Source organism: Tachysurus fulvidraco, chromosome 21, assembly GCF_022655615.1.
Source record: "Tachysurus fulvidraco isolate hzauxx_2018 chromosome 21, HZAU_PFXX_2.0, whole genome shotgun sequence".
Classification (NCBI taxonomy): domain Eukaryota; kingdom Metazoa; phylum Chordata; class Actinopteri; order Siluriformes; family Bagridae; genus Tachysurus; species Tachysurus fulvidraco.
The window spans coordinates 18,168,027-18,191,847 of NC_062538.1; the positions used below are offsets into that span (position 1 = coordinate 18,168,027).

At 41.1% G+C, this 23,821-nt stretch overlaps 3 protein-coding genes across 3 annotated transcripts; 2 read left to right on the top strand and 1 right to left on the bottom strand.

Annotated features, from left to right (window-relative positions):
• Positions 1 to 1,159: 1,159 nt before the first annotated feature.
• Positions 1,160 to 2,985, top strand: LOC125139810 (glutamine synthetase-like; the record flags this gene model as incomplete). The annotated part of the gene is made up of 2 exons (XM_047805360.1): positions 1,160 to 1,380; positions 1,475 to 2,985. Coding segments are annotated over 2 exons (555 nt in total), but the record flags the coding sequence as incomplete, so codon positions are not given.
• Positions 2,986 to 10,297: 7,312 nt separating this feature from the next.
• Positions 10,298 to 11,449, bottom strand: LOC125139889. The gene is made up of 3 exons (XM_047805906.1): positions 11,350 to 11,449; positions 11,034 to 11,252; positions 10,298 to 10,941 (listed from the first exon to the last, which is right to left on the bottom strand). The coding sequence occupies exons 1-3, from the start codon at positions 11,447 to 11,449 to the stop codon at positions 10,298 to 10,300; spliced, it is 963 nt and encodes a 320-aa protein (XP_047661862.1).
• Positions 11,450 to 14,725: 3,276 nt separating this feature from the next.
• On the top strand, positions 14,726 to 17,621 carry LOC113661738 (glutamine synthetase-like). Its single transcript, XM_047805907.1, has 7 exons — positions 14,726 to 14,737; positions 14,835 to 14,979; positions 15,539 to 15,691; positions 15,783 to 15,929; positions 16,101 to 16,228; positions 16,444 to 16,643; positions 16,738 to 17,621. Exons 1-7 carry the CDS (start codon positions 14,726 to 14,728, stop codon positions 17,069 to 17,071), a joined length of 1,119 nt encoding a protein of 372 aa, XP_047661863.1. The 3' UTR covers positions 17,072 to 17,621.
• The last annotated feature ends 6,200 nt before the right edge of the window (positions 17,622 to 23,821 follow it).

The window sequence follows — 23,821 nt, forward strand, 5'->3', positions numbered from 1 at the left end:
GGAACACTCAATTGTCCCTAGCAATAATTCGACCAAGCCTATATTATATATCCGTCTGTGTCTTGTGCTTTTTTTTACTTATTTCATTTCACATTTATCCAGGAATCATTAAATAAGATGAAAAATATTTTTACAACGGCGTTCTGTAAAAAAATAGCGCAACTTGTGGAACACAAACGGTTAACAGATTTACCCCCTGCAATGAATCCCGCCTCTGTAACTCACCTCTCTAAAATGATTGGCCTTTGCCTTTTTTGAGTCCTGCCTCTCTAACCCACATCGCTGTTTGATTGGCTTTGTGTTTCTAAAGCTAGTGTGTTGAGAACGGCTGCAGCTATATTCCGTTGTATGAAGCAATATGCAACGTGATTATGTGAGGAAGAAAGTATTCTTATAACAAACCAGCGTGAAGTTGGCCTCCAACTAATGCAAGACGTCAGCAAAATAGTCTCATTCGTTTGTGCTGATTTGTACCGCTAAAAGTTTCGTTTGTGCTGTTTTTGTTTTTATAATATTAAACACCGAATAATTTGTGCAACAGTTTCATGCACAAAATACGGGGAACGTTGTGTGACACATCGATTCAGGGGCAGTGTTTTTTTTGTTTTTTTTTTACAGTACATTACAATCCCATATTAATCGGATGAGTTGCAAATTTAAACATTAGTGTGTATTAATTTGTGTATATCTATAACAGTCACTCAAATAGTGGAATATCAGACAGACAATTGACTGTTGCATGCCATTATTAGTTTATGAATTCTTACAAATCGTAATACACACACAAACAGACGCGTGATGTGATGCTGTCTGAGGATGGAGGCAAAAAACCTTTTATTTATGTCCGACCAATTTTACTATTACGTCCCTCTCACCAATGTCAAAATCAAACTTACGAGCTTGAGCTCATCTGAGGGGAAGCAATTTTATATGCTATAATAAGGACTTTAAAGGCAAATGCCTCTATTGCTGTTGAACGTCTCAGATGCTTCTTCTTAAGAAAAATATGAATGAAGCGCTCCTAAAATTAAGTGTATGTGTATACCCATGTCTGAAGATTTTCCCATCTAAATATCAAATTAATTTTATTTGTTTACTTTTATTTTTAATAAAGTCCAAAATAGTAAAAAAAAAAAAAAAAAAAAAAGGTTGCTAAACATTTTTGCCTGTCTCCATACAGTGGGAATTCCAGGTGGGTCCATGTGAAGGAATTGTAGCAGGAGATCACTTGTGGATGGCACGCTTCCTATTGCACAGAGTGTGTGAGGACTTTGGTGTAATCGCCTCTCTGGACCCCAAACCCATCCCAGGGAACTGGAATGGAGCTGGCTGCCACACTAACTTCAGCACTGTGGCCACTAGAGCAGAAGGAGGGCTGGAGTGAGTGCATTTTTATACATGGATGCACAAACAGTTGTATTCATGTAACATTAATCCCTTATGCTTGTCATTGTGCTTTTCTCCACTATATTAGACATATCGAGAAGATTATAGAAAAATTACGCGCACGTCATGTCCAGTACATCCGAGTCTCAGATCCTCATGGTGGGCAGGACAACCAGAGGAGACTTACTGGCTTAAACAGAACCTCCAACATCCAGGAGTTTTCAGCTGCTGTGGATAGTCATGATGTCAGCATCCGCATTCCACTGCAAGTTAGCCAGGACAAGCGTGGATACCTGGAGGATCGCCGGCCTGCCGCCAACTGTGACCCATATGCTGTGACCGGTGCTATTGCTCAGACCTGCCTAATGGAGGATGAGGAGGAAGATCTCCTGAGTGACCTGGATATTAATGATTTGGAGTAAATCACACCAAATAACACTAAATCACATGGTTCTATGTAACTAAATATATAATAGGTTTATCGATATATGTGTGGATATATTGAATATACAGTATATACTGCATATGTTACAAAAGAGATGCATGCTATTTAAAGCATACTTAAGAGTTTAATAAATTAAACTGTTTAAATTTAACTTGTCAAAGTTTGGCTAATATCGGATGCATATACATTTTAAATACCATTTTCTTGCCATGAGACACTGACTGACATGACAATTTGGAGTATGAAATCCCTGTTAATAATCTATGAAAATCCGTGTTGCTTAGGGTTGCTTACATGACATGTTTTCTAATCCTATCTCAGTCTTTCCTCGGTAAAATCCTCACTCTTCCAAGTGAGATAAAATATCTACTCTCAGTTTGTTCACATCAGAAAAAAATACAAACCAAATATTCCAAAAAGCAATGTTCAGCTCTCTGTGTCTGGCTCTATCGTTCAAATAAATAGTCAAGATATTATTGTCAACATTTAAATAATGAGATTTCAATAGTTCAGTGGAATAATTTTACATCTGAAGAGTTCCCTGAATCTACACAACAAAGTCATACAGCTATATCAAATCAGATATTTCTTGCGGTGTCTTGCACAAAATTTTGATAAAACAATATCTATAATGAATATGTGTGTAATAAAAATGGACAATGTTCAATGTTCAACTATTTTAATAGCAAATCTTTTGTTCTAATCCATGCAAATTCAGCTCTGTTTAAAGCAACTTTGCAGTCTCACACAAACTCCAAAAATTACAATATGCAGGATAACAGGGTCCATTATTTATATGATGAATTAGGTCGATGAATTAGCTTAGGATATGCTGTAATTTTAGTTTTAGTGTCGTGTGACAATGTACGGTACATGTACTGTAACAAACTTCATTTTTTATGTTGAAAATGTTCTTCCTTTTAAGCTTTACTGATTAACCCCATAAATCATTTCTTATAGTGTTCTGTTCTTTCTTTCTTTGTGTTATGTAAATGAAGATGTCTCAACTTTTTTTTTTTTTTAAATTAGCTAACATAATAAACAAAACACGGCACGTTTTTGGTCAAAGTAAGGACTGAATCTTACAAACATTTACAAGAAAAAACCTTTGGATTGACTTTGAATAAGCTGTCCAGGTTGCTTAATAAAGTAGGAGTGACCTAGCAGTAGGTGTGGCCTTTTTCTTTTTTTTTTTACATCACAGCCAACCAACTTTTAAATTTAGGATGCAGGTTTCGTAGTTTAATTTGCATACAGCTAACCAGAGGGACAAGTTCAATTCAATTCAAGTTTATTTGTACAGCACTTTTATAATTGACATTGTCTCAAAGCAGCTTTACAGAACATAAACATAGAACAAAGGGTTATTATAAGAATAATATGAAGATTAATAGAATACAAAATTACAGATTAATATTAGATAGATTTAGTTCACAATGTGTATGTATATATCCCCAATGAGCAAGTCTGAGGTGACTCAGGCAGCAGTGGCAAGGAAAAACTCCCTTAGATGGCAAGGAAGAAACCTTGAGAGGAACCAGGCTCGAAGGGAACCCATCCTCATATGGGTGACACTGGAGGGTGTGATTATAAATATACAGTCTAACAAATGTTGTATAGATTCAAAAGATCACATGGAGTTCACATCTTTTTAGTATAGCAGAGTCTAACTGGAGCTGGTAGATCTCTAGATGCCTCAGGGTTTGCTAGTTCAGCCTCATCTCAGTGGTCCGAAATCTTCATCTGGTAAAATTTCTGGATGCCTCGGGATGGGTAGAAGAGACCAGCAATGGAAAGGGATTAACATATCTGCTGTTCATAAAATGTGCAATTCTGATATAATAGTGCACAGTATTATGGGATGTATTATGTGTACGCCTGACTATAGAGGTGAGTTTTTAATCTACATTTAAACTGGGAAAGTGTATCTGAGCCCCGAACACTAACAGGAAGACTATTCCAATGTTTGGGAGCTAAATATGAAAATGCTCTCCCACTGTTATGAATGAAACATCTGCGACATCTCCCGACTGCCACCAGAGGGAACCTTCACCCGAGTTTTATCGACTTCCTGACTACATCCCAGACAATCAATCCACCACTCCTGTCATGATTACACCACCAGCTGTTTCCTATTTCCCACGCTATAAAAGCTGAACTTGAACATTTCCCCAGTGCAAAGTCTCAACTAGTGTTTACTGTCTTTCTGAGCGTTTTCTGGTTGTTATTCTGTTTTCCGGTTTTGACCCTGTTTGATATTCTGATTCTCTGATTGTTTGCTGCCTGCCCCGACCTGTTTTTTCGTGTTTACCGATTCTGATTATTTGCTCTCTACATTGTTGTGTTTGCCGGCTCTGACCCCCACCTGTTGTACTACGATCTCCTAATAAAGCGTGCATATGGATCCTCTGTCTCCTGATGCTACGTTACAACCACCTTTAGTAGACTTATATATTCTGCGAACTACCAGAAGTCCTGAGTTTTGTGATCTCAGAGATCGTGAAGGATTGTAACGTGTTTGAAGACTATTTAGATACATGGGAGCTAAAGCATTAAAAGCCTTGTACGCAAGGTCATGCGTAGAGGTCATGAATGAATGAACTAGCTTCTCAGCATCAGATACAGACTAGGATGTTTCTTAGCTTGGCAATATTTCTAAGGTGGAAAAAGGCTGTTTTTGTAGTATGGGCGATAGGATTTTCAAAAGACAAGTTGCTGTCTCATATAACACCCAGGTATTTCATTGTTGAGCTACTAGTAACAGTACATCCCTCTAAATGGAAGTTAATTTGTGAGAGTTTCTGTGTACTGGTTTTTGGACCTATAAGTAGTATTTCTGTCTTATCGGAGTTTAATAACAGAAAATTACAGCTCATCCAGTCTTTTATCTCTCTGAGGCACTGAGTTAATTTGGACAATTCAGCTATTTCATCTGGTTTTGATGAGATATATAACTGTGTATCGTCAGCATAACAGTGGAAATTAATCCCATGTCTTCTAATGATGTTCCCTAATTGAAGCATGTATATCGAGAAAAGCAGGGGTCCAATGACTGATCCTTGAGGGACCCCATAATTAACTGGCAATAAGTTGGAGGATTCACCATTTAATTCTACAAAATGGTATCGATCAGACTGATAGGATTTAAACCAACTTAAATCCTGTCCATGAATACCTGTGTAATTTTGTAAGCGATCTAGGAGAATGTTGTGATCTATAGTGTCGAATGCAGCACTAAGGTAAAGTAGAACTAATAGTGACATACAATCTTGATCCGAAGCTAAGAACAAGTCATTTGTAACTTTAACAAGTGCTGTTTCTGTGCTATGATGGGGCTTGAAACCTGACTGAAACTCTTCAAAGATATTGTTCTCCTGTAAGAAGGAGCTCAGTTGAACAGACACAACCTTTTCTAGTATTTTAGACATAAACTGAAGATGTGAAATAGGTCTGTAATTTGATAGTTCGTCAGGGTCTAAATTAGGTTTCTTAATGAGGGGCCTAATAAATGCCATCTTGAAAGATTTAGGGATGTAACCTAAAGATATCCAGGAGTTAATAATATTAAGAAGAGGCTCATCAGCTTTATATAACACTGCTTTTAGTAGTTTAGTTGGGATGTGGTCTAGTGAACAAGTTGTTGATTTAGCTGTAGTAATAAGCTTATCTAACTCTTCCTGTCCTGTACTTGTAAAGCACTGTAGCTGTGAGTGTAGCACTTTAGGTGAGACTGAGTCACAAATTTTAAATTTTTAAATTTTTCAGTGAAGAATCTCATAAAATCCTCACAACTGAACTGTGATGAAATAGTGTGTTCACATTTCTGTTTTTTTTTTTTTTGTTAATCTAGCCACTGTGCTAAATAAAAACCTGGGGTTGTTCTGGTTATTTTCTATGAGTTTGCTCAGGTGCTCAGCCCTAGCAGCTTTTAGAGCTTTTTATGTCTATAGCTGGACATACTGTCCTTATATGCAATTCTAAAAACCTCTAATTTAGTTTTCTCCATTTTCGCTCGAGGTTGCGGGTTTCTCTCTTGAGGGTGTGAGTATGGCTATTATACCACGGTGCAGGTGTTTTGTCTCTAACTTGCTTTAATCTGATTGGGGCAACAGTGTCTAGTGTGCTAGTGAATATAGCACCTATGCTGTTAGTCATTACATCTAGATCGTTTGTGTTTGAGGGTACAGTAAGAAGTCCAGACAGATCAGGCAGGTTATTTGTGAATCTGTCTTTACTGGTCAGAATAATAGTCGATAACGTGGTGAGACACAGTTAGTCTGTTCTATGGGTAGTGTGTACATGGGGTATTGGGTATGAGGTAACGGTCTGTGATGTCATCACTTTGAGGTGCGATATATAGATATCGCACCTCAAAGTGATGACATCACAGACCGTTACCTCATCAGTGATATCTATTCCGTGTGATATCATTAAATCTAGTGTGTGATTAAGGCGGTGTGTGGCTCTAGTGATGTTTTGTTTAAGCCCAGAGTTTAGTAGGTCCATAAATGTGACTCCTAAAGCATCATTTGTATCGTCAACGTGAATGTTAAAGTCTCCTACAATTAATGCTTTATCAAAGTTAACCAATAGGTCTGAGAGAAAATCTGCAAACTCTGTAAGAAAATCAGTGTATGGTCCTGGGGGTCTGTACCCGGCCGCTATAGCAAAAGACATAAGGGATTTTTTCATGTGCATGTGCAAGAGTGCAGCATTAAGAACAAGCACTTCAAAAGAACTAAATCTATACTCTGTTCTCTGAGTAACAGTAAGGAGATCACGAGATAGTGGCAACACCACCTCCACGACCAGTCTGACGAGGCTCATGCTTATAGATATATCCTTATGGTGTAGCTCATTTAGACTGATGTATTCATTTGGTTTAATCCAAGTTTAATCTAATTTAATCTAATTACAGTAAGATTGTTTTGAGATTTTCTCGTGCATTTACTTTTTGATCTCACTACTCGGGGAACAGACACAGTTTCTATAGGATGAGCTATGTGTGCATTTGTATCAATGTGACGATGTGAAGGATGGCTGTTTGGATCAATGAATCTGGGGAGAGCCTTCGGTGCAAAACGCGACCCTTGGAGTCTGAACCCAGCAGCATTGAGGGTATCATAAGCACCTAGACTGAAATTTTGCTCTAACTGAGAATTGTTTAGAACAAAACAAAACAAAAAAGTCTAAAATTGTAGTTCTGTCATTTGGACAACGTGTGTTTGGTCTAGTTGTTCAATCTGAATAGCATTACGGGAAAATAGGATAACAGAATAATAAATCCTGGAGTTTAATGTGTTTATTTTGGAACTTTCTACATTTTAAATGCAGTTTACATGTTGACCAAATACTTTCATATTTCGTAATTACCAAATTCCATTTATATCATTCATTGTGGGATGCATTCAGAGATGATGTGAAGATTTAACTCAGAACTCAGTCATAACTACAGACACAAGTACTATATAGAACTGTGGGGCAAAATGGAGACAGGTCTAATTTACATGTGATTCTGATGATGTTTCTTGAATTATTTTAGCTCATCTGAGGGAAAGCAATTTTATAAGTTATAACAAGGACTTTAAAGGCAAGTGCCACTATTTAAAGGTGTTTATTTGCTGTTGAATGTCTCAGATGTTTCTTCTCAAGAAAAATCTGAATGAAGAGCTCATAAAATTAAGTGTATGTGTATACCCATGTCTGAAGATTTTCCCATCTAAATATCAATTTAATCAAAATATAAAGTTGTGTCCAAAATGGTAAAAAAAAAGAACGAAGAAAGTAAAAAAGAAAAAGAAGGCTTTTGAAATTATGGGATAGAGCAATGTACATTGGCTCCATACTGTATTATCTTGGTGGAAGCATTAGGTCACCCTTGTAATTTTCTTGTCTTTTTTCCCCATCTTTTTTGAAGTTTTTAACTCACCAGATATGAATCTAGCCTTTTCAATGGTTCAAAACTACATGTTGCTAAACATTTTTGCCTGTCTCCATACAGTGTGAGTTCCAGGTGGGTCTATGTGAAGGAATTGTAGCAGGAGATCAATTGTGGATGGCACGCTTCCTATTGCACAGAGTGTGTGAAGACTTTGGTGTAATCGCCTCTCTGGACCCCAAACCCATCCCAGAGAACTGGAATGGAGCTGGCTAACTTCAGCACTGTGGCCACTAGAGCAGATGGAGGGCTGGAGTGAGTGCATTTTTATGCATGGATAGACAAACAGTTATGTAACATTAATCCCTTATGCTTGTCATTTTGCTTTTTTCCACTATATTAGGCATATCGAGAAGATCATAGAAAAATTATGCGCACGTCATGTCCAGTACATCCGAGTCTCAGATCCTCATGGTGGGCAGGACAACCAGAGGAGACTTACTGGCTTAAACAGTCCCACCAACATCCATGAGTTTTCAGCTGCTGTGGATAGTCATGGAGTCAGCATCCGCATTCCCCTGCAAGTTAGCCAGGACAAGCGTGGATACTTGGAGGATCGCCGGCCTGCCGCCAACTGTGACCCATATGCTGTGACCGGTGCTATTGCTCAAACCTACCTAATGGAGGATGAGGTGGAACCTGGATATTAACGATTTGTTCTAAAACATTCAAATATACCACTAATTCACATTTTAAAAGAATAGTCATGCTATTTAAAACATGCTTTTAAAAAGCCTTAAATAAATAAAAGTTTTATTAAAAAACTGGTTTTTTTTTTCCTTTTTTTTTTTTTTTTTTTTTTTACCATTTCTGGGTAATGAGCTGTGCACACAAAACTGTTTTTTTGTTTTCTTACCACCACAACAGGCATAACAATCATACAAACAAATGGAATACACATGTATAATATCTATTAAATTATATTCTCTAGTCTGCAGAGTTAATTCATCAATTCATTTCACAGCAGACTTCACCCAATACCCAAGAGATGTAAAAAGCAAGCATTTCAAGGAAACAAAGACTTTCAATAAACGTTATACTCTCTCTGTAGGCGAAGTGAAGGAGGCGGAAGCCGAGGCACCAGCAAAACAGGGATTAATGAAAAGGCAGGCAGAGTAAACACACTGGAAACAGAAAACAATAATGGACGCTGGAGTGTGGCGAATGTGGTGCTTATATAGGCCAGTGTAACGAGCAGGCGGGGCGTGCACAGGAGATGAAGCAGGGTGCTCCCTGACACCACCCCCTCCCCCAGGGGAGGCACCAGACGCCCTGACCCGGCGACGAGGCCGGCCCCTCGACGGGGTGCCGGGCAGTGTGGATGTGAAGCATGGATCTCTGCCAGCAGCGCCGGATCCAGCATGTCTCGCCAAGCCACCCATGACCGCTCCTCCGGCCCATACCCCTCCCAGTCCACCAGGTACTCGAGGCGCCGCCTAGAATCCAGAACTTCCTTCACCACATAGATATCGGGCTGGTCCACGATTTCTGGCTGTGCGGGGACCGCGGGGCCACCTGGGGGGCGAGACACAGGAGAGGCACAAGGTTTGAGCAAGGACACATGGAAGGTAGGGTGAATGTGGTACCTTGGCGGCAGTTCTAGCGGGTAGGACACGTCGTTGACCTGGTCGGCGATTTTGAAGGGCCCAATGAACCGAGGGCTCAACTTGCGGCAGGGCAACATCAGCTTCAGGTCTTTGGTAGATGCCACATCAGGTCCCTGGGATGGAAGCATGGCGATTCCAGCCGCCGTGCATCGGTGTGTCGGCGGGTGTTGCGGAGGGCTCGACGCAGCTGGGTGTGTGCAGACTCCCATAACTCAAATAACGGCTCAGTTGCTGGATTTTTCGCTCGGCCTGGCCGTTAGACTGTGGGTGGTATCCTGATGTTAGGTTCACAGACACCCCAAGGAGTTTGAAGAACCCTCTCCAGACCCGGGACGTGAACTGAGGCCCTCGGCCCGAGACGATTTCCTCGGGGAGTCCGAAGTTCCGGAAGACTCTGATGGAACAGGGCTTCCGCTGTCAAAAAAAGACACCGCTGGTGAAAAAGAGGGCCCAGCGTGCCTGTCGGGGGTTAAGTCTCCGTGCCTCTTGTAGGTACTGGAGGTTCTTGTGGTAGGTGACCACAGTGAACGGGTGATCGGCTCCCTCCAGCCAGTGTCTCCATTCATCCAGGGCCAGCTTGATGGCCAGAAGCTCGCGGTTGCCGATGTCGTAGTTCTGTTCGGCTGTGGAGAGCTTGTGCCTTCTTCTCCCACATGGAAAGCCTCCTGAGCCTCCCTGGTCCACCTCAGGGATTGGGCTTTACCCCTGAGGAGTGACGTGAGGGGGGCAGTGATTTGGCTATAGCCCTGGATGAACCGGCGATAGAAATTCGCAAAACCCAGGAAACTCCCTCACTGCCTTTACCTTTACTATATCCATCTGGATCCCATCTGCACTGATGATGTAGCCCAGGAAGGGGATAGTATGGCGGTGGAACTCGCACTTCGAAATGTTCAGGTAGAGCCGGTGTGAATGCAGTACCTACAGGACGGCACGCACGTGTTTCAGGTGTTCCTCCCGATTCTGATGATAGGGCCGAAGTACCTCGTACCCCTGGAAGACAGCTGGAGTGATGGATATGCCACACAGCATGACCCGGTATTCATAGTGCCCCGAGGGTGTGATGAAGGCAGTCTTCCACTCGTCTCCCTTCCTTATGCGTATTAGGTTGTACGCGCTCCGGAGATCGAGCTTGGTGAAAACCCTTGCATGCTGCAGGTCCTCCAGAGCAGCAGGCACGAGTGGGAGGGGGTACGGAAGAGGAGCAATTTGGGCATCCTTCTTTCCCACGAAGAAAAAGCTGGATGCTGCTGGGGAGGACAAGTGCGTGATTAACCCCTGACGGAGAGCCTGCTGGACATATTCCTCGATTGCTCGGTGTTCAGGAGTGGACAGCGGGTACACACGGCCCTTGGGTAGCTTAGCACCGTGGAGCAGGTCAATGCAGCAGTCCCAGGGTCGATGATGGGGGGGACAGGTGGCATCCTGGTCACTGAACACGTAGGAACGAAGTCCCGGTACACCTCGGGGATGTTCGCCTGATTTGTAGTCGTAGCCTCCTCCACCCGGGTGGCGCCAATCATAGCCCCCTGGACCCGCGTCGGAAGCTGGGAGAGACAGTGCTCCTTAAAGTCGAGACTCCACTCCAGGACGTCACAGGGATCCCAGGAGCACCTTAGCACGTGCTTTTGAGACCCTGGTCTCCACAGGATCACGCTGACAGTGGAACACTCCAGGACCAGGAACCAGATCTCCTCTCGATGGAATAGCCCCACTTGGAGCGTCACTACTGGTGTGCAGTACTTCACCCACCCCTTTCCCAGAGGGCGCCGCTGGATGGTTTGTACCTCTAAGTCTTGGGAGCCCCTCTCTCGGGGGAGGCGTAAGCAGTCGAGGCAGGCCTGGGAGATGAAGTTCCCCGCCGAGCCAGAGTCAACTAGGGCACGTACAGAGATAGATAGAGCGGGGGTTATAAGAGACACAGTGAGCTTGGATAAGGGTGAGATGTCAGTGGGGAGCTCAACAGCACTCACTCTTTCTCTCCGGGACAGTCTCTGTGAGCCCAGCTGCAAAACACTTCCAGGAAGTGCGCGGTGAACCCAGCGTAAGATTGCGCAGCCGGGCTAGCGGCATCCCATATATGGGATGAGGGAAATGAAGAACGCTACCTTGGATCGTTCGGTGGGGAATCGCTGTGGGTGCATCTCAATATATAGATTCACCTGGAGCTGGAAACCGCGGTATTCGGAAGCTTCTCTGGAAAAGGCAACCGGAAGCGCCATGGGATTGCCGGTGGAAGCGGGTGGGGGGGTGGGGGGTGTTGAGCAGCGGAGGAATTATTCCGTTATTCTGTTAGGCGAAGTGAAGGAGGTGGAAGCAGAGGCACCAGCAAAACAGGGTTTAATGAAAAGGCAGGCAGAGTAAACACACTGGAAACAGAAAACAATAACGGACGCTGGAGTGGAGCGAATGTGGTGCTTATATAGGCCAGTGTAAAGAGGAGCAGGTGTGCGAAATCAGTACATTGGCGATGAGCTCCGAGCAGGCGGGGTGTGCACAGGAGAAGAAGCAGGGTGCTCCCTGACACCCTCTTCTTCTCCTGTATAGGTTAATACAAAAATAAATAAGTAAAATAAAAGAAGACAAGACCTCAAGACAATTTGTCCTGTCAATATGAATTTATAATACAATCAATTCTCTTCAATTTAGAAAAAACAACTGATTTAGATCATTTGACTATAGTTTACAAAAACAGAACAAAAACACATTAGTTAAACGAAGAATAAATTTCAGATATGAAAGGTTCCGTCATAACAATCTCAATTTTCAGTTTGTGTCACAGTCTCAGTCTTTGTCTTTGCAAGTCTAACCATAGTCACACTGTGAAATTTATTTTAAAATCTCTTTTTTGGGCAGTCTCTTTCATCCAAAAAAATTTCACAAGCAAAAAAAATATCCAGGTGTTTGTTGTTGATTCATTTCCCTATCCTTCCTCTCCGCATTGAAATAGAAATTCCATCTAATCAGGCATAAAGTTTTCTCCCTGTGGCTTGCCAGTCCTAATTCCCTCCACGAAACATGAGAGTTTGGACAACATAGAGTGCAAATCCAAACTGCAATGGCAAAAATCACATAAAAGTTATTATATTAAGTTCTTAGAGTTATTAATATGTTCTATTTTGTTGGAATTGTTTTATACATATAGAGGTCCCCGACTCCAAAAGAAACCCCTGCTCAGGAATGTATTGGTGCAAAAGTTTGTATACCCTGAAGACAAAATTAACAAAACTGGTTGTTAAAATGATTTTGCATCATTTTAACAATCTGAACACTAGCGGCATATAATAGTGTATATTCTTTTATCAGTTTATTACAGGAAAGACCTTGGTATTTTGTTTCGCCTTTTTTTTTTTTTTCATTAGAATCCAACATTTGCAAGTGACATTTCACTATACATGATGTATAAATGAATGAAGATTTTATCTATATCATCTAATCCTGTATTTCTTGCAGTGTCTTCCACCAGACATTGTTAATACATCATTATATTTAATTATTAAATATAATATATTACATTTATATTTAATAAAAGTGTAACAAAATGTTCAGTGTTGGGGGGCACGGTGGTTTAGTGGTTAGCACGTTCACCTCACACCTCCAGGGTTGAGGGTTCGATTCCTACCTCCGCCTTGTGTGTGTGGTTTGCATGTTCTCCTCGTGCCTCGGGGGTTTTCTTCTGGGTATTTCGGATTCGTCCCCCGGTCCAAAGACATGCATGGTAGGTTGATTGGCATCTCTGGAAAATTGTCCGTAGTGTGTGATTGTGTGAGTGAATAAGAGTGTGTGTGTGCCCTGCGATGGGTTGGCACTCCGTCCAGGGTGTATCCTGCCTTGATGCCCGATGATGCCTGAGATAGGCACAGGCTCCGTGTGACCTGAGCATAGTTTGGATAAGCGGTAGAAAATGAATGAATGAATGAATGAATGAATGAATGTTCAGTGTTCATATATATGCTATAAACAATTTTTAAACAATTAGGCTCTAATCCATGCAAATTCAAATCATATCAAATCAAATTTTATTTGTCACATACACATACATACAGGGTACGATATGCAGTGAAATGCTTTATGCAACTGTCCGGTATAAGAATAAAGAATATAAAAAAGCAAAAAATAAAATGAGAATAAAATAATAAGAAAGTATGAACTAAATAAGAAAACTATATAAGAAAACTATATATAAATATGAAATATATGGAGAATATGAAGAAATAATGTATATACATAAATATTAATGTGAACAATAAAGAACAATAAAGATTGTTCTCCTAGTACCATCTCTCCAGGTTTTTTGTTTCCTGTAGGTAGGCCATCTCCTCGTTGTTGGAGATCAGGCCCACCACAACAGTGTCATCAGCAAACTTGATGATCGTGGTGGAGTTGGAAGTGGCCAATTCAGCAGTGTTTTGCATCATTTGTTCAGTGTCAGGCAAACTAGTTACACATCTATAAGCAATACTTACAAATTACACCCAAAATATTACACTGGCTTAACTTAAAAAAAATTAAGGTAACAATTTGCATGCATCTTTTTAAGTGATTTAAACTCATTCATTATTTAGTAAATATCCTAAAACTTTTATAGATAGACTAACCCAATTTGTTTAGTACAACCAATATGTTTTGATTTAACCTCTAAAAGCTTAATTAAGTTGAATTTTATTACAAAGTTTTGATGATATTAAGTGGGCAAATTTCATAACTTAAGATATTCTAACTTGTCTCAACTTTGTGTTTTTTTTTTTTTAGCTAACATAATACACAAAACAGGCCAGGTTTTTGTTCAAAGTATGGACTGAAACTTACACATATTTACAAGAAAAAAAACTTTGGATTTGTTGTCCAAGTTGCTTAATAAAGTAGGAGTGACCTAGCAATAGGTGTGGCCTTTTTTTTTTTTACATCACAGCCAACCAAATTTTAAATTTAGCATTCAGGTTTCGTAGTTTCATTTGCATACAGCTAACCTGAGGGACAAGTAATCCTCCTAAAGTAAGTCTCCTTTGTGTGAAGAGAATGTGCTTATTTTCAGACATTTATTCATGAACATGCTTAAATATTTTTTGCACGGTTCTATGTAATTCATCTAATTATTTTCAAGCACTGTTCAGATGGTTAACTATTAAATTATACTATACTACACCACTGATAAATTTTGGAATCTGATTGTTTAGAAACTGTTTATTATTTCTTTTTATAAACAACAGCATTATATTAACAGACTTGTCGTAATACGGTATCATTTTAATAATTAATGCTTCACATAATATAAGACACCTTCTCATTGGAAAACATTTAAAAAAAACTTCAAGCTGGCAATAATAACTCTAATTTGTTTTGGACTGCATGGCACGAACAGTGATCTGCATTGCTTATCTTGCTCAGTGTTTCCAATGTTCTGTTTTTAAAGTATCTCTGTTCTTTCTTCATTTTTGTTCTACCTAAACTAATACAGGTGCTGCCAAAGGTGCGGAGCTCCCACTACCTCAGCCTTCCTCAGGGAGGTCTCTGTCAGGTCACCTATGTTTGGATCGATGAATCTGGGGAGAGCCTTCGGTGCAAAACGCGAACCTTGGAGTCTGAACCCAGCAGTATTGAGGGTATCATAAGCACCTAGACTGAAACTTTGCTCTAACTGAGAATTGTTTAGAAGAAAACAAAACAAAAAAGTCTAAAATTGTTGTTCTGTCATTTGGACAATGTGCGTTTGGTCTAGTTGTTCAATCTGAATGGCATTATGGGAAAATGGGATAACAATAAAAATTCCATGAGTTTCATGTGTTTATTTTGAAATTTCTACATTGTAAATGCAGTTCACATGTTGACCAAATACTTTCAAATTTCTTACATCTAAAATGAAGGGAAACAAAAACTTTACATTTAAAAATGGATCATCAAATCAAACTCATGTAATTTCATACGTACACTATTATCTAATATTTATTACATTTATTAATTTAAACCTTGTAGATGGACTATTTTTGTGATTCTTTCTTATACATAAAAATTATTCACATTTTAAGGAGTTGTCTATTTGATATAAGGAATTTGGGGCTTTACGTCAAAAGATATAGATATTTTCTTGGTATATGATCAGTAACTGTATTATGGAAAGGAATTTTTAATTTTCGCTTGAGATCTTTGCTTTTCTTGTGCTAGATATTCCAGAGTGGAACTGTGTGTTCGTTAGCCACCCTGTGACTCTCAACACCATGATCCTTGTTCCTGTATGTATATTCAGAGACCCTTTTATTCTGGACCCCAACAAACTGGTACTATGTGAAGTGCTCAAGATCAACCGCAAACCTGCAGGTAAAGTCAGAAAGCTCATTTGGCAAATGGATTAGTAGATTTTGTTATTCTAAAATTGATTTTAAAAGCTGTATTTTGATTTCATTTGTAGACACTAACCATCGGCATGCCTGTAAGAAAATCATGGAGAAGGTGAAGGATTCCATACTGTGGCTTGGGATGGAGCAGGAGTATACTCTGCTGGGGATAGATGGACGTCCATACTCCTGGCCATCAAACAGTTACCCCAAACCACAGGGTAGGAAATTCAGTCTTTTTTTCAGAGTACACGGAATGGATTAGATGTTTGGCTATTTTATTATGCAAGATAAAATGATACGACTTGTTCTATTACCTCTAACAGCTATTCACACATGAATTATTGTATAAATAGAAACAAATTTCTGGGTTTTTTTTATCTCTTTATCAGGACCATATTATTGTGGAGTGGGTGCAGATAGAGCTTATGGCAGAGACATTGTAGAGTGTCACTATAAAGCATGCATTTATGCAGGCATCAAAATTTGCGGTACCAATGCTGAGGAGATGCCTTCTCAGGTAATTACCAAATTCCATTTATTTCATTCATTGTGGGATGCATTCAGAGATGAGGTTAAAAAATTAAGTGTATGTGTATACCCATGTCTGAAGATTTTCCCATGTAAATATCAGTTTAATCAAAATACAGTATAAAGTTGTGTCCAATATAGTAAAAAAAAAAAAAAAAAAAAGAAGAAGAAGGTTGCTAAACATTTTTGCCTGTCTCCATACAGTGGGAATTCCAGGTGGGTCCATGTGAAGGAATTGTAGCAGGAGATCACTTGTGGATGGCACGCTTCCTATTGCACAGAGTGTGTGAAGACTTTGGTGTAATTGCTTCTCTGGACCCCAAACCCATCCCAGGGAACTGGAATGGAGCTGGCTGCCACACTAACTTCAGCACTGTGGCCACTAGAGCAGAAGGAGGGCTGGAGTGAGTGCATGTTTATACATGGATGCACAAACAGTTGTATTCATGTAACATTAATCCCTTATGCTTGTCATTGTGCTTTTCTCCACTATATTAGGCATATTGAGATGATCATAGAAAAATTACGCGCACGTCATGTCCAGTACATCCGAGTCTCAGATCCTCATGGTGGGCAGGACAACCAGAGGAGACTTACTGGCTTAAACGAGACCTCCAACATCCATGAGTTTTCAGCTGCTGTGGATAGTCATGATGTCAGCATCCGCATTCCACTGCAAGTTAGCCAGGACAAGCGTGGATACTTGGAGGATCGCCGGCCTGCCGCCAACTGTGACCCATATGCTGTGACCGGTGCTATTGCTCAGACCTGCCTAATGGAGGATGAGGAGGAAGATCTCCTGAGTGACCTGGATATTAATCATTTGGAGTAAATCACACCATATAACACTAAACACAGGTTTATCGATATATGTGTGCATATGTTACAAAAGAGATGCATGCTATTTAAAGCATACTTAAGAGTTTAATAAATTAAACTGTTTAAATTTAAAATGTCAAAGTTTGGGTAATTTGGATGCATATACATTTCATTTTAAATACCATTTTCTTGCCATACCATTTTCAGATTTCAATATACAGGAGGTATAACTGAAATTCTCAACACAACAAAGTCATGAAGCTATATCAAATCATATATTTCTTGCAGTGTCATTCACAAGCTTTTGATAAAACAATATGTATAACAAATACATGTGTAATAAAAATGGACAATGTTCAGCTATTTTAATAGCAAATCTATAGTTTTCTGGCCAACAATGACAGCTGATATCACTGCAGAACTCCTAACATGCTCAGTTTGCAACAGCACAAAGGCATATCAACCGAAAGAACCATTAAAGCCATACCCTGTTCCAGACCTGCCTTGGTCTACTGTGCAAACAGATATGTTCGAATGGCATGGCCAAAACTACCTGGTGCTTGTAGATTCATACACGGGTTGGTGTGAGATTGACCTTCTCCGTGACACAACATCGTCAGCTGTAATAAAGAAATTGAAGAGATATTTCTCTGTGCATGGCACACCTAACACACTCATTTAGGAAGTTGAGAACACTCACACACTCATTTAGGAGGTTGAGAAACATTCCCGGAGACCCAATGTTGGGTTCCCCTGCACAACGACTGTTGTCACGACAGACATGGTCAGCCGTTCCTGTTAATTTTGGTTTATTGGAGCCAGCTGCCAAACATGCCCAGCAAGTCACAGCTCAGCTCCGTCATAAGAGAATGACCCAGAAGCGGTACTACAATGCCTCAAGCCATCCACTACAACCATTGGCAGAGGGAAACCCCGAAAGTTTACAACCACCTTGGCACAGTAAAGGAAGTGAATAAGGAAACTCGGTCATACACTATCCAATGCAATGGGAGAACATACAGGAGGAACAGATGCCACATCATTCCTGTTGCTGAGCCTCCTCCATCACGGCTTAACCCAGAGGACATTCACTCTCAGAACATCATTACATATACACAGGACGTTGCTCCAGCTACACCACACTCACCACAAACACACCTTCCACAAACAGAATCCACCCCTAATGACCTGCCAAAATACACAGTACAATCTCCTATTAAGGTCAGTAATACACCTTACAGAACACGTTCAGGGCGTATCTGCAAGCCTAATCCAAGGTATGAACAGTGAGTTCCAGTAATGACAGTGTTTATTGTTAAATATTTTTCTTCCCGTTGATTGGAGGTTTCAACTAAACGAAGGGGATGTAGATCATTGTGATAAACGATCTGTTCAGAAATACAATGTGATTTGTATGTTCTAATGTGCTGCACTTTAAACATGTGTTGGGCTCTTTAAGAATGTCTTTCCACCCCCTGGGGGCGTATGTACCAAGAACACATGTGAGCCATGTTCGTAGGTGATGCTTTGTATGGCGGACACAAGTTCTGTTAATCAAAGTTCTTCACATTGACCACTGACTGTCTCTGTGTAAATTATCGGACAAACAACAATTACCATCCAGCCCATGTATTGGATTATTATAATGGTATTGACAGACACATTTACAATAATAATGTTTGCAAATGTATTGTTTCCCAAGTTTTACTAAAAAACTAAATGTAGCTTATTTGGCCTACCAATGTAATGAGCAGAAATTCTGCACCAATGTATATAATGTATAGGTGTCAGGGATCAGCGCAGATCTGTCAGGAATCAGCGCAGACTTATGGCCATGTGCGTTTGTGTTTGTTTGTGTCATGTGACCTGTTCCCCATTGTGTGTGATTGTACCTGTCTGTATATATGTGAGCCGCGTTGCCTTAGGCAGCGCGGCTTCATTTATAATATTGTTAGTTCCCTGTGTAGTGTGGTTTATGTTTGTCTTCCTCCTGTATTAAACTCCTTTCATTTGAAGCTATCCTGCATACAGTTCTGTCTCCAATTCACCTTCGACCGGGTCCTGACAGAATGAAGCTGCCGCATCGACCTGGCAGACCCAGCAGGATAGCTTCAAGCTCGGACCGGCCTTTGCAGTGTTTCCTAAATGGGCAAAATCATTCACTTCCATTCTTCTTGGTAAATCAAGAAGTCCAACCGCTGCTAGGATTTCGTGCATGCCTCGACATGGGTATTATTAGTATCAGCCTAGATGTGCATCATGTCAGTATGGAGGGCAGCACCAAAGTCATTCTCACTGAGTACAAAGATTTGTTCACAGACGAGCTTGGAGAACTCCCGATAACATATTCTATGACAGTGGACCCCAGCATACAGCCTGTAGTCCGCCCTGCTCATCGCATCCCTCTTGCAATGCAAAGCCATGTCGAAGCAGAGCTGGACCGCATGGAGAGCCTTGGCGTCTTAATGGCAATCTCAGAGCTGACGAATTGAGTCCCGTCCATGGTAGCAACACATAAAAAGGACAATCAAGAAATCAGGCTGTGTATCAACCCAAAAGATTTCAACTCTGCCTTAAAAAGACCACATCACCAAAAGCGCAGCATAGAGGAAGTGGCATCCCAGAGTCGGGAGCAACTGTATTTTCAGTGCTGTATGCGAAAAACACTTTCTAGCAGATTCGGTTAGATTGCAAGTCCTCTATGATGACCACATTTAGCACCCCATTTGGGCATTACAGATTTCTCCGTATGCCTTTTGGCATAAACTCCGCAAGCGAAGTGTTCCAGCGCTCAATGGAGCAGTTATTTTCAGAGTTCCCCTGTGCGAATATTGTTGACGACATCATCGTCGGAGGTTGCAACATTGCTGAACATGACATTAATTTGAAAAGAGTGTTGAACGGAGCACGTGAGGTCAAGCTCAAGCTAAACCCTGTTAAATGCAAATTTCACCTAGATCAAGTCAGCTATGTGGGACACATCTTTACTAAGTGAAGACCTGAAAGCTAATCCTTCCAAGACAAAAGCAATCTCCGAGATGCCAGTTCCCAAGGATGTCCCTGCACAGCATTTCCTCGGAATGGTAAATTATCTGGGGAAATTTATACCAAACTTCAGCGACATTGCTGCACCCTCAGAAAGCTGACACACAAAGAAACTGCAGGGTGCTGGTACCAACAACACCAAACTGCATTTGAAATCCTCAAGTCATGTTTGTCCACCCCACCTGTCTTAGCATTCTATGATGTGAAGAAGCTGGTTACACTAACCTGCGATGCACGATATGCTTGGATAGAAAAGGAGCTGCTAGCTGTCGTGTTTGCTTGTACTAAGTTCAGAGACTATGTGTACGGAAAGGCCACACTTGTTGAAATGGACCACCAACCCCTGGTGACCATTCTAAAGAAACCAATCCACACAGCCCCTGCAAGACTACAAAGAATGTTGCTCAGGTTACAGTGTTCATCACTCTGGTGTACAAAAAGAGTAAGTACATGTATCTCGCTGACACCCTATCTCGAGCTCCAAATGCAGAAGTCCCTCCGGACGTCAAAAATGACACATTTGAGGTCATGACTGTCAATTACATCTCGACTGCCAGACTGGAGGACCTCAGAAAGCATACAGCAGAGGATGAGGTGCTACAGAGTCTCAGCACCGTGATTCAAAGAGGTTGGCCAACTAAAAGACATAGCTTGTGCCCAGCTGTGCATCCATGCTTTCCTTACAGAGATGAGCTTGCAGTGGAAGACGGAATAGTAATGAAGGGCCACAAAACAGTCATTCCTCGCTCATTACAGAGAGAATACATCTGTATTGTCCACAGAGGTCACCCTGGTCTGGATGCTACTAAGCACAGAGCTAGAGGTATACTTTTCTGGCCAACAATGACAGCTGATATCACTGCAGAACTCCTAACATGCTCAGTTTGCAACAGCACAAAGGCACATCAACCGAAAGAACCATTAAAGCCATACCCTGTTCCAGACCTGCCTTGGTCTACTGTGCAAACAGATATGTTCGAATGGCATGGTCAAAACTACCTGGTGCTTGTAGATTCATACACGGGTTGGTGTGAGATTGACCTTCTCCGTGACACAACATCGTCAGCTGTAATAAAGAAATTGAAGAGACATTTATCTGTGCATGGCACACCTAACACACTCATTTAGGAAGTTGAGAACACTCACACACTCATTTAGGAGGTTGAGAAACATTCTCGGAGACCCAATGTTGGGTTCCCCTGCACAACGACTGTTGTCACGACAGACATGGTCAGCCATTCCTGTTAATTTTGGTTTATTGGAGCCAGCTGCCAAACATGCCCAGCAAGTCACAGCTCAGCTCCGTCATAAGAGAATGACCCAGAAGCGGTACTACAATGCCTCAAGCCATCCACTACAACCATTGGCAGAGGGAAACCCCGAAAGGTTACAACCACCTTGGCACAGTAAAGGAAGTGAATAAGGAAACTCGGTCATACACTATCCAATGCAATGGGAGAACATACAGGAGGAACAGATGCCACATCATTCCTGTTGCTGAGCCTCCTCCATCACGGCTTAACCCAGAGGACATTCACTCTCAGAACACCATTACATATACACAGGACGTTGCTCCAGCTACACCACACTCACCACAAACACACCTTCCACAAACAGAATCCACCCCTAATGACCTGCCAAAATACACAGTACAATCTCCTATTAATGTCAGTAATACACCTTACAGAACACGTTCAGGGCGTATCGGCAAGCCTAATCCAAGGTATGAACAGTGAGTTCCAGTAATGACAGTGTTTATTGTTAAATATTTTTCTTCCCGTTGATTGGAGGTTTCAACTAAACGAAGGGGATGTAGATCATTGTGATAAATGATCTGTTCAGAAATACAATGTGATTTGTATGTTCTAATGTGCTGCACTTTAAACATGTGTTGGGCTCTTTAAGAATGTCTTTCCACCCCCTGGGGGCGTATGTACCAAGAACACATGTGAGCCATGTTCGTAGGTGATGCTTTGTATGGCGGACACGAGTTCTGTTAATCAAAGTTCTTCACATTGACCACTGACTGTCTCTGTGTAAATTATCGGACAAACAACAATTACCATCCAGCCCATGTATTGGATTATTATAATGGTATTGACAGACACATTTACAATAATAATGTTTGCAAATGTATTGTTTCCCAAGTTTTACTAAAAAACTAAATGTAGCTTTGTAGTAAATGGGATGTTATAGACAAGGTTGTCCAGTAGGGAGTGGTGTTCTGGATTTCAGTCTGTTTTCGCTGAGCAAGTGTGGACATGCAGGTATTCCGCTCGATTTTTATAAATATAGGTTCATGTTAATTTATCTCCATGTGTCTATGTCTGTATACATATATATGCACCTAGGGATATTACTAATGTTTGCTTTTATTATTAATGTTTGCTTTTATTATTAATGTTTGCAAATGTATTGTTTCCCAAGTTTTACTTAAAAACTAAATGTAGCTTATTTGGCCTACCAATGTAATGAGCAGAAATTCTGCACCAATGTATATAATGTATAGGTGTCAGGGATCAGCGCAGATCTGTCAGGAATCAGCGCAGACTTATGGCCATGTGCGTTTGTGTTTGTTTGTGTCACGTGACCTGTTCCCCATTGTGTGTGATTGTACCTGTCTGTATATATGTGAGCCGCGTTGCCTTAGGCAGCGCGGCTTCATTTATAATATTGTTAGTTCCCTGTGTAGTGTGGTTTATGTTTGTCTTCCTCCTGTATTAAACTCCTTTCATTTGAAGCTATCCTGCATACAGTTCTGTCTCCAATTCACCTTCGACCGGGTCCTGACAGAATGAAGCTGCCGCATCGACCTGGCAGACCCAGCAGGATAGCTTCAAGCTCGGACCGGCCTTTGCAGTGTTTCCTAAATGGGCAAAATCATTCACTTCCATTCTTCTTGGTAAATCAAGAAGTCCAACCGCTGCTTGGATTTTGTGCATGCCTCGACATGGGTATTATTAGTATCAGCCTAGATGTGCATCATGTCAGTATGGAGGGCAGCACCAAAGTCATTCTCACTGAGTACAAAGATTTGTTCACAGACGAGCTTGGAGAACTCCCGATAACATATTCTATGACAGTGGACCCCAGCATACAGCCTGTAGTCCGCCCTGCTCATCGCATCCCTCTTGCAATGCAAAGCCATGTCGAAGCAGAGCTGGACCGCATGGAGAGCCTTGGCGTCTTAATGGCAATCTCAGAGCTGACGAATTGAGTCCCGTCCATGGTAGCAACACATAAAAAGGACAATCAAGAAATCAGGCTGTGTATCAACCCAAAAGATTTCAACTCTGCCTTAAAAAGACCACATCACCAAAAGCGCAGCATAGAGGAAGTGGCATCCCAGAGTCGGGAGCAACTGTATTTTCAGTGCTGTATGCGAAAAACACTTTCTAGCAGATTCGGTTAGATTGCAAGTCCTCTATGATGACCACATTTAGCACCCCATTTGGGCATTACAGATTTCTCCGTATGCCTTTTGGCATAAACTCCGCAAGCGAAGTGTTCCAGCGCTCAATGGAGCAGTTATTTTCAGAGTTCCCCTGTGCGAATATTGTTGACGACATCATCGTCGGAGGTTGCAACATTGCTGAACATGACATTAATTTGAAAAGAGTGTTGAACGGAGCACGTGAGGTCAAGCTCAAGCTAAACCCTGTTAAATGCAAATTTCACCTAGATCAAGTCAGCTATGTGGGACACATCTTTACTAAGT